Source organism: Halichoerus grypus, chromosome 2 (assembly GCF_964656455.1).
Source record: "Halichoerus grypus chromosome 2, mHalGry1.hap1.1, whole genome shotgun sequence".
Lineage (NCBI taxonomy): Eukaryota > Metazoa > Chordata > Mammalia > Carnivora > Phocidae > Halichoerus > Halichoerus grypus.
Window position 1 is genome coordinate 93,383,338 of NC_135713.1, and position 12,063 is coordinate 93,395,400.

General features: G+C 42.3%; 1 protein-coding gene across 1 annotated transcript in view; it reads left to right on the top strand.

The window, feature by feature from the left end:
* The first annotated feature begins 385 nt into the window (after positions 1–385).
* Positions 386–12,063, top strand: part of ARSB (arylsulfatase B) — a 159,527-nt gene continuing 147,849 nt past the window's right edge. The window contains exon 1 of the mRNA XM_036106526.2: positions 386–864. Coding sequence (XP_035962419.1) covers positions 547–864 — 318 coding nt within the window. The 5' untranslated portion in view covers positions 386–546. The remainder of the gene's footprint in view (positions 865–12,063) is intronic.

A 12,063-nucleotide genomic window follows, 5' to 3' on the forward strand; every position in this document is an offset into this window, starting at 1 on the left:
GCCCACTTGCACAAGTCTTGAGTTCTTTTGCTAGAAATGATTCCCCCACGACCTTTAAAACATCACGGCTCAGGATGTGAGTTTGGGTTAGGCTCAACCAACTACAGGCTCCTTGATTCTGAAAAAAAGGAGGGTACATTATAATTCCTAACTGCCCAGTTTGTTGCGAAATTTAAAGAAAATGTTTTGCAAATTGCGAAGAGTTACTACAAAGATCAAATCTGCTCCTCTTTGAGGATGCTACGATGCAAAGTTCATCTCTGGAAAGAGAAGAAATCTTGGCTCCCATCAAGCATCAACGGAGTTTCCGCGGAGCTGGGCCAGCGGGAGAGCCGGGTGCTTCTCCGCTGGCTCCTCCCCCGTCACACCGGCCGGGGCCCGGGTCAGAGGCGGCGGGGGCTCCGGCGCCAGGCCTCTACCGCCCGCCGCCCGCGGGGGTGAAATCCCGTGCGGGGGCGGGGCAGGCCCGGCCGCCCAGTTCCTGATTCTACAAGCGGTGCCGGGGGCTGCCGGCGCCACAGGCGCGGGCACCGTGGGCGGCGAAGGATGGGCCGGGGCGGCGCGGCGAGCCTGCCCCGAGGCCCCAGCCTGCGGCGGCCGCTCCTCCCCGGCGTCCTCCCCTTGCTGCTGCGCCTGCTACTGCTGGCGGCCCCGCCGAGCGCAGGCGCCGGGGCCGGCCGGCCGCCGCACCTCGTTTTCGTGCTGGCGGACGACCTGGGCTGGAACGACGTGGGCTTCCACGGCTCGAACATCCGCACGCCGCACCTGGACGCGCTGGCGGCCGGCGGGGTGCTCCTGGACAACTACTACACGCAGCCGCTGTGCACGCCTTCGCGGAGCCAGCTGCTCACCGGCCGCTACCAGGTACGCAGCGCCCCCGGCGGCCCGCCAACCCGTCGCCGGCGCCCCGCTCCGCCCCTTCCGCGGCCGCCGCTCGGCCCTCCTGCCGCGAGCCTCCGGCAAGTGGGGCCGGGAGGCCAGGGCGGGCGCTGGCTAGCCGGGGTCAGTTCCCCGAGCTGGGTCCAGGCGAGGCGGCTGCTCCCCCTGGCCGAGCCGTCCCCGCTCCTCCCCGGCCCGCAGGCCGCCGCGGCTCCGCGCATGCCCGCCCCAGGGCGACCCGCAGCCCCCGGAACCCCACCTCCTCTCGGGCTTTTTCGGTCTTTCGTTTTCTGAAGGTTGGGGTGAAAGGGTTTCTAGGGGAGTGCTAATGCTGGGCCTGCCAGCCGTAGGTCGAAGGGTCAGAGTGGACTCTGCAGAGAGGTCCTGAAGACGGACGAAGGAGGGGGAGCGGGCTGGGCACCCCGGAGTGGAGCAGAGAGAGGAGGGGAGCCGGGAAAGCAGGGGCGGGCGCCAGGTAAAGGGAAAAGAGTGTGCGCGGTGGGTGCGACTCTGCTCCCCTGCGAACCCGGCGGTCCTAGGTTAGGACTGTCCGATCACAGATTCATTTTTCCAGTTCTCAGCGCAGTGAACCTACCCAGGTTGATTTTTCTTGGGCTGCTGATACTCCTTTCTGATTTAACCTTGTGTTCAGTGCTTCTGAGCACCTTTATTATCTATTTATCAATGAAGTATAATGGCATATAATATCCTATCATCTTCAGGGGTGCATCATAGTGATTCTATATTTTTATACATTATGAAATGATGCCCATAAGTCTAGCTATCATTATCACCATACAAAATTACAGCATATTATTGGCTATATCCCCAATGCTGTACATTATACCTTCATGACTTATTTTTTATCTAGAAGTTTGTACCTCTGAATCCTCTTTGCCCTTTTCACCTGCCCCGCAACCCCTCTCCCCTCTGGAAACCAACTGTTTCCTGTATCTATGAATCTGTTTGTTTTATTTTGTTTGTTCATTGTTTTGGTTTTAGGATTTCACACATAAGTGAAATCATATGGTATTTGTCTTTCTCTGACTTCCCTTCGCATTATACCCTCTACGTTCCATCCATGTTGCGACAATGGTAGGATTTCATTCTTTTTTTATGGCTGAGTAATATTCCATGTTTTATATCTATATCTACATGCATACATATATATGACATCTAATTTTATCTGTTCACCTATGGATGGACGCTTAGGTTGCTTCCATATCTTGGCTATTATAAAGAGTGCTGCAGAGAACATAGGGGTGCATAGATCTCCTCAGATTGGTTTGCCCTTTTCTTCTGATGAGTATCCAGAAGTGGAATTGCTGGGTCATGTGATAGCTCTAGTTTTAATTTTCTGAGGAACATCCCTACTGTTTTCCCTAGTGGCTATACAATTTACATTCCTATCAACAGGGCAGGAGGGCTCCATTTTCTCCACATCCTCACCAACACTTGTTATTTCTTGTTCTTTTGATACTAGCCAGTCTGACAGATGTCAGGTGATAGCTCACATTATCTCTAAAAGCTTTTCTTTAACAACTTCTATGTAGTTAACAGAGATATGTATACTTGTAGAGAGTGTGCACATATGTTAGATAACTAAGAATATCAAGAACATTTGCATGGTGCTTCACTGTTTTTAAAGTTAATTCTTGAAATAGCTCATGAGGTAGCTGTAACTTTTAATCCCCTTTTACAGATAAGGAAATAAACTTGTAGAAGTTCGATTACATGTTAAGAATCACACAGCTAGAAAGTGGTAATATTGGTCTTGTGCCTCTCCTGTATCCACTAGTCATCTCAGGCCCATAAAATTGTATCCTTTTTGCTTAATCTGACTAAGACTGATGATTTTATAAGATCCTGATGTGATTATGGCTATTATATTAAATACAATAAATGGTTACTGTTCCAGAACACAAGCATACCTCCTTATACCTGTATTGTTTATTCAACAAGCACATTTTGAGCCCTTACTGTGCAAGTCACGGGATATGCTTGAACCTTGCCCTCCTAAGTCTGTGTTCATGTAGCCTCTCTGATCAACCCTAGCCTTGTTGTCCAGAGATCAAGAGAAGGGAGGGTTTATTTGCAATAAAGATTTCCACAGTGATCCGAAGACTTGTAGAAACAGAAAAGATAGAGTTTTACTACAGGACTGAGAAGTAGCTGTCGCCCAGGTTTCCATGAAGGTCAAGGATGGCTCCCTTCACCAGCAGCCCTAAGTACTTTCCACAGGTCTAGCCTTGGCTGCAAGGGGTAATCAGGAATCCGTGCTTTAAGAATGATCTCACCCTGGACACTTAGTAGGAGTAAAGGCGCATTTGAGTAAAGAAGAAAGGAGAGAATGCAAGGTCTGCCCCCGATAGTTCTGTATTTGCTCTGAAGTAAGAGAACTGAACTCAAATTGCAGAAGAATGGGAGGGCCATTCATTTCTCTGACTTCCTCCCTTCCAACAGACTTGAACAGGAAAGCAAATACCATACTTTAAGAAACTTGTTCTTATAAGTGGCTGCTTTTGTCCCCTAACATCCTTCTCTGCCAGTCACCACCATTCCATCTTGGAGAAAAAAACGTGTGTAGAGTGCCCTGTAGTTAAGAAGTGAAGGAAGGGTAGAAGTTGCGAACTCCAAAACAGTTCAGAGACCACTCACTGTAGCAGGCAAGCCTCCCTAAACATTTTGCTTGACTTTTCTCCCGCTTTATTCTGAGTTCAGGAGACCCAATTACAAATTACCTCAGGCTAGCAAGTGTCCTTTTTTAAAGGAGCCAACACTTAAGGGAGAACTAAGGAGCTTCATTGCCCTCAGATACTATATACTGATACCATTCTGAGCACTTTACACTTTAATTCATTGACTTCTCTCAGCAACCCGGTGAGGTAGGTACTACTTTTATCCCTATTTGATAACAAGGAAACCAAGGCTGGAAGAGGGTAAGAACCTTGCCCGAGGTCACAGGGCTGGTAAGTGGTGGACCAGGACGTGGCCAGGCGGCATGGCTCTAAAACCACTACATTGTGTTGCCTACTCGGAATTATTAAAAATATCATCACAAGAGCTGCTTCAGATTTACTAACTGATCCATTGTTTTTGGACATTTAGGTCATTTCCAAACATCTCAACAACAAAAAGTTAACCCATACTGTTTCAAGTTAGGAATTGCCTATGTTAAATGGAAAATGAAAATGGGGGAGAGGTTTTATTTCTGAACTTGTCATGTGTTGTGCAATATTTTAGTCACTAAAATGAGGAAATTTGTTGACTATTTCAAAATTAGGTACTTGAAAGAACTACATAATAGTTCTGTGAACTTAACAGTCGCCTTTAGTAGAATATTTAGAGACCCATCCTTCCCATAGTCATGTAACTTTAGAAAAGTGTAAAGTGATAACTAAGCCTAGCCTGATTGAACTTAGTTTCCCCAAATTCTGAGTTTTAGGTCTTTGGCTTATTAAAGTATTTAGTGAAGAGGACTGGTTGGGAATAATGAGATGTGGGTTCCAGTGTTCACCACGTCAGTCTTCACACTCTGACTAGCTGGACATCATTTTCCACATCTGTAAAATATGGAAGCTGGGCTGAACACCCTGGCTCTTTCTAGCTCTACATTTCTTTGACTCTAAGGCCCTGTGTCCCTTAGAGCGGGTTTCTTTTTCTTTCTTTTTTTTTAAATTTTTTATTGTCATGTTAATCACCATACATTATATCATTAGTTTTTGATGTAGTGTTGCATGATTCATTGTTTGTCCATAACACCCAGTGCTCCATGCAGAGCGTGCCCTCTTTAATATCCATCACCAGGCTAACCCATCCTCCCACCCGCCTCCCCTCTAGAGCGGGTTCTAACTTGGCAAATGTATCTGATCATAGCTACTGACCCCATCTAGGGGCGGGAAGAGAGATTACTCCTGCTCAGCGCGCTATGCGCCTTACAACGTTGCTGCTTGTTTGGCCAGAATTTGTTTCAACAGGAACATGAACCCAGCCTTTTATATAGAGACATGTAATTGTTCAGAATCCTCACATATGAACCTTTTTAAACCTGCATACTTTGGTGAAAAATGCATGGAGTTTGATAAAGCGGGGAAGAGGGAGATTGATCGGAAGAGGAGGTAAATGGTTATTGGTAAATTCAGGACTAGAATTCAGGTCTCTGTACACTGTTCTTCTCATAATCTTATGACTCATTCATTCCTTATTTAAAAAATATTTTTGATACATATTTTGATGTATATTTGAATAGAAAACACAATGGTTTGAAAACTGAAAAGTTACTGAAAATCTCTTCTTATGTACATGCACGTATGTACACACACACACTGTTTTGTTCCTTAGGCATCCGGCTCCCCATCTTTGAAGGCAAACTGTGCTATCTGAATTGTATATGTATATCTTTCGTAAAGTATTTTATGCATACACAAGCAAATACATACGTGGATATTACCTTTCTTTTTATATGGATGGTAGCATACTCTTCACGTTTGTTTTATTTTACATTTGAAATAATTCCACATTGTTAGTAAAAGAGCATTCTCAGTTTTTATGACTGTATAATATTTTGTTGAGTGGATATATGATAATTTATTTAACTAGTCACATCATGATGGCCATATAGATTGTTTCTAGTCTTTTGATATATCAAAGCTGAAGTCACTACCTTCGCTATATGTCATTTTGCACATGGTTGAATATATCTGTAGGATAACTTCTTAGAAAAGGACTCTTTCTGGGTTTAAGGGTAGATGTATTTGTAATTTTGAGAAATCCTACAAAATTGTGCTTCAGTAGGTTGTATCAATCTACATTCCCACCAGCAACGTAAGATATTGCCTATTTTCCTATACTCTATTTTTAAAAAAGATTGTATTTTTAAGTAATCTCTATACCCAGCATGGGGTCCAAACTCACAACCCCAAGATCAAGAGTCATATGCTCCACTGACTGAGCCAGCCAGGTACCCCTCCTATACTCTGTTTTTTTTTTTTTTAACGTTTTATTTCACATACCATCAAATACACCATTTTAAGTGTCTAATTTATCAGTTTTTCATATATCTGCAAGGTTGTACAACCATCACCATTGTCTAATTCTAGAACATTGCCATTACCCCAAAAAGAAACCCTGTAACTGTTAGCAGTCAATCCCCATTCCCCTCTTTCCCCTGCCCCTGGAAACCCCTGATCTACTTTCTGTCTTTATAGATCTGCCTATTTTGGACATTTCATATAAATGGAATCATACGGTAGATATCCTTTCATCCATATCATGGCATGTACCATTCCTTTTTATGGCCACATAATATTCTATTTTATGGATATACCAGCATTTTATTTTTCCATCCATTAGTTGATGGGCATTGTCTTTTGGCTATTGTGAATAATGTTGCTGCGAACATCCATGTATAAGTTTTTGTGTGAACACATTTTTTTTTGTCACCTCTCTTGGTATATACCTACAAGTGAATACTAGATCATATGGCAGCTCTATGTCTAATTTTTTGAGGAGCTGCCAAACTGTTTCCACAGCAGATACACCATTCCCACCAACAATGTTTGTGGGTTCCAGTTTCTCCATATCTTTGCCAACCCTTGTTACTATCTTTTTGATTATAGCCTTCTAGTCATCCTAGTGGGTATGGAGTGGTATCTCATTGTGCCTTTGGTTTGCATTTCTCTAATGGCCTTGAACATCTTTTCATGTCTTATTTGTCATTTGTATATTTCTTTGGAGAAAATCTCTACTCAAATCCTTTGTCATTTTTAAATTGAGTTGTCTTTTCATTGTTGAGTTGTATGAGTTCTTTATATATCCTGGATGTTAAACCCTTTTCATATACATGATTTGCAAATACTTTCTCCTATGGGTTTTCTTTTTACTTTCTTGATAGTGTCCTTTTATGTATAACAGTTTTAAATTTTGATGTAGTTCAATTTAATTTCTTTGGCTGTTTGTGCTTTTGGTGTCATATCTAAGAAACCACTAAGGTTATGAAGATTTACCTCTGTGTTTTCTTCTAAGAATTTTATAGTTTCAGCTCTTACATTTAGGTCTTTGAACCATTTTTAGTTAATTTTTGTATTTTTTTGAGGTATGTGGATGTATGTGGATGCCCAGTTGTTCCAGCACTATATGTTAAAAAGGCTGTTCTTTCCCTACTGAATGCTTTCTCCACTCTTGTCACAAATCAGTTGACCGTAGATATATGGGTTTATTTCTGGAATTACAATTTTATTACATTGATCTATATGTTTATCCTTATGGCAGCACCACACTGTCCTGATTACTCTAACTTTGTAGTAGGTCTCAGAATCAGAAAATATGAGTCCTCCAATTTTGATCTCTTTTAGGAATGATTTGGCTCTTCTGGGCCCCTTGCATTTCCATATGAATTTTAGGATCACCTTGTCCATTTCTGTAAAAAATGCCATGGAATTTTGATAGGGACTATATTGATCTATAAATCCATTTGGGAAGTATTACAACCTTAACAATGTAAGTCTTCTACATGAACAGACATTTCTCCAAAGAAGACATACAAATGGTCAACAGACACATGAAAAAGTGCTCAACATCACTCGGCATCAGGAAATACAATTCAAAACTACAATGAGATACCACCTCACACCAGTCAGAATGGCTAAAATTAACAAGTCAAGAAATGACAGATGTTGGCGAGGATGTAGAGAAAGGGGAACCCTCGTACACTGTTGGTGGGAATGCAAACTGGTGCAGCCACTCTGGAAAACAGTATGGAGGTTCCTCAAAAAGTTGAAAATAGAGCTACTGTACGACCCAGCAATTGCACTACTGGGTATTTACCCCAAAGATACAAATGTAGTGATCTGAAGGGGCACGGGCACCCCAGTGTTTATAGCAGCAATGTCCACAATAGCTAAACTATGGAAAGAGCCTAGATGTCCATCCACAGATGAAGGGAGAAAGAAGAGGTGGTGTATATATTTACAATGGAATATTATACAACCATCAAAAAATGAAATCTTGCCATTTGCAACGATGTGGTTGGAACTAGAGGCTATTATGCTAAGCGAAATAAGTCAGAGAAAGACAAGTATCCTATGATCTCACTGATATGAGGAATTTGAGAAATAAGACAGAGTATCATAGGGGAAGGGAGGGAAAAATGAAACAAGATGAAACCAGAGAGGGAGACAAACCATAAGAGACTCTTAATCTCAGGAAACAAACTGAGGGTTGCTGGAGTAGAGGGTGGTGGGAGGGATGGGGTGTCTGGGTGATGGACATTGGGGAGGGTATGTGCTATGGTGAGTGCTGTGAATTGTATAAGACTGATGAATCACAGACCTGTACCCCTGAAACAAATAATACATTATTTGTTAATAAAAAAGATAATAAAAAAGAAAAAAATATATATAAGTCTTCTAATTTATGAACATGAGATATATTTCTACTTATTTAGGTCTTCTTTAATTTCTTTCCAATAATGTTTTGTTTTCAGCATGCAAGTCGTGACAATTCTTTGGTTATGTTTAGTTCTAATTTTTTATTCTTTTGGATATTGTTATAAATGGAATTGTTTTCTTAATTTCATTTTCGATTGTTCATTGCTAGTGTATGGAACTGCAACTGATATTTGATCTGTATCCACAACCTTCCTGAACTTACTAGTTCTAAAAGAGTGAGTGTGTGTGTGTGTGTGTGTGTGTGTGTGTGTGTATGATATCTTTAGGATTTCCTATATACAAGATCCTGTCATCTGCAGATAGAAATAGTTTTGCTTTTTCCTTTCCAAACTGGATGCTTTCCATTCTGGATGCTTACCTAATTGCCCTGACTAGAACCTATAGTACACTTTGATTAGAAGTGGCAAGAGTGAACACACTTTTATTATTCCTGATCTTAGAGGAAAGCTTTCAGTCCATCACCATTAAGTATAATGCATTCATTCATTCTTTCATTCAACAAATATTTATTAAGCAGCTAGTTATGCCGGGTATTGTGCTATACTCTGGGGACTTCCTGGTGCTTGTAGTCTGTTGCAGGTGAGGTGAGGAGAAGGAGGGACCAAGCGGGGGGATGAAATAAACACATAAACAAATGAGTAAGCTAGGTGAATTTAAATGGCCTGGCAATAAATGTAGAGAAGAAAATAAAGTAGGCAAAATGCTAAGTGACTCAGGAAATTATCTCCAAGAAGAAGATAGGGGCAGAGGCCTGGATGAAGAGGAGTCAGCCATTCAGAGATCCTGGGAAAGAGAATTTAAAACAGTGGGAGGGACAGCCAAGTGCAGGCCCAGAGCCTGCCGTGAGCTCTTTCTAAGAATGGGGACAAGGTCTCTGTGGCTGGAACTGAGTGGAGGAGGGTATGAAAAGCACGCTGGGAGCTCAGAGGTGGAGGCAGGGTCTCCCTGTCCTCATACTGCCTGCTCATGATAAAATATTAAACTTAACTTAGTTGTTCGGGTTTTCATAGTGATGTTACATTGAAGGCTACTGTAAGAACGTGTCTAATCTAACAGTGTTCTGGTAAATATATGTTAAGGAACCACAATAACGTGCCATGTGGCATTCCTTGTATACATGTTATTCTGGTTAGAATTCAATTTTTTATCCCCCCACCACCACCTTTTTTAAAAGTAAGCTTATTTTTAAAATTGTCTTTAGGAAGTACTTTCAAAGTTTCACGTAAAAGAGATTTAAATAGAGGTATGCATAAAAAAAAAGATCTTTTCATCTTGGCCTTCAACCCTCCTTCCTGTACGGAGCCCCTATTTATTACTTTCTTGGTATCCTTTGGAGGCATGTTGTGCCTATAATGAAATAGATTTTACATTCACTTTCCCCTTGTTTGAAATCTCAAGGATGAAATGTCGATTTAAAAATCCTTCATGGGGTGGGAGGATAGGACAGATGTTGTTTAAGGGTACAGACGTGCGACAAGCAGGAAATAAGACCTAGCCAACTAGGGACAACAATACTGTACTGTAAGCCTCACACTTGCTAAGAGACTAGAACTTAATGATTCCAACCACTAAAAAAGAAGGGGTAAGTATGTAACATGATAGAGGTGTTAAATGACAAAGATACCACAATGAATAAATGTGGTACACCTTAAATTTACACAATGTTATATGTCAGATATATTCCAATAAAAATATGTAACAAAGATGTTTGTAAAAGTGGTCAAATAAATAAATAAAAATCCATCAGCTTTTCTAATAGAATTTGTATAGTGCTTTTAGTTCAAAAGGAGACTTGAAAATGCTAAATTTCTATATTCTTACAAATTGATTTTATTCAATACCAAATATTCATTATAGCTCTGTATTCTTAGTACACATTGTAAGTGTGCTTGCTTGTTCTCAAGTGTGACTTGTCCTTTAGACGGCCTTGCTTGTCCCTGGCCTAGAGAAGCAGTCTCAGTGTTGAACAACGAAATGAATGGATGTGCTAAGTACTTTAACAGCTGAGCATTTCCTGAGAGAGCTCAAGCTCGCTGTCTTCACTGCGTCTGGTTGACATGCCATTTCTAGGGCCCCTGCGTTCTTTTTAAGAAACAAAAAAGATCAAAGGGTAACAATAGCAGTAGGCCTTAGTGGGAACATTTCCTTCTAGGAAAAAAGTGAGGAAAGTAACTTTGATCCTCAACTGGGAACATTCTTACCTTGGGAACTGAGGGGGCCACTCCACCAGAACTCTGTAACCTTCTCAGAGAACAGAAGCAATGAAAGATGACTCCGAGATTTCATTCTTAAGGGACCCAAGTCACATTTTTCTTAATCACATTGATAAATGGACAAGACATTTCAGGGCTTTTCACTCACCCCTGACACAGAACCTTGGACAGGAAATATAGGAAGGAGACTGTGCAGCACCATTGTGGGCAATTGTTGATTTTTGCTTCAAGTTTGCTTTAAGAATGTGAGTGGCTGAGACCCATGGCTCCAGGCAGAATAGGGCATTGCGTACTGGCATGGAGAGAGGAATGAGTTCTGCCTGAGGATGCTCTCCTTTCCCTACTTCTTTTCTTTAGTGCCCTCAGCGTCCTGCCTGCCCTTCCTTTATCAACCTCCCACTTGCTTGCCTCTCCTCTGGACAGTGGACTCCTGTCCCTGGTCGCCTTTCCCTGGACTCTAAGACTAGAGGTGGGGCAAAGAGGAGTGATGAGCTAGAAGTAGGTAGGGTGATTGGGGAAAGAAGTAGGTCACAGATTAGGAGTGTTCATGGGACCCTCTGGCAGTGGCATCCAAGGAATCAGAGATAGGAGCATGTAGTCTTTGGGGCATAGGCGCCTCGGAAGAGAAAGCACTTGTTAGCTTCTATTCCTGTGCTTCCTTAGGGTGAGGAACAGAGGATGCATCAGCTCCATGGTGACAAATAAGACGGCCCCCTACTAGAACACATCAGGGCTTTAATGCGGGGAGCCCTGGGGATGACTTGATTTGCTAGGTCTTTCATTTTGCTGGAGCCAGCTATCTTTCCTAAGCCTAGCCAGAGCCAAGAAGCATTTTCCCAGAAGGCAACGGGCATCTGGAAGCCATATTCTGCGAGCACTGAAAATATTTTACAGAAACAATTCCATGTTTTACATATTTTACTTCCCACGTAATTGGAAATGAGGAAATAAATAAGTTTGGGGCTGAGTGGAGTATGACCCACTGACTTATGGGGTTTTTTGCTGATTGATTTTTGAGGTTTGTTATTTCAAGAATCACTCTGAACATAAGCTGTCACTGTCTGGTAACTCTCTTTGTTTTTGTTTCTTTAGTCATATCACTTTACTAAAAATTTCTTTTCCTCTGTATTTTCCTACCTTTTCATTTGGGGCTTTTGGTTGGATTTATAATTTAAACAGAGGAAGGCACTGATTCAGTTTTTGCCTTGTTTATTCTTTTTACCAACAACATCCCTTTGTGGGGTTAGTCAGAGATTTACACTCTTTGCTAATCAACACCAAAATAAATAGACCCTTAAAACTGTCAGTGACACCAGCCAGCTCTGCAGCCTGGGTTCTGGAGGACCAGGCCAGATGGCGGAGTCAGGCCCCTAACACATATAATGTGTGTTCTGGAGCTCTTGGCTTCGACAGCACGGGCAGCTGACTGGTTTTTAGAAGGCTTAAGAGGGGGAGGGAGCAGATCCTCCACTATCCATTTGTTCTGTGGGACAGCTCCAGGAATAAACCCTAAGGTGGCATGA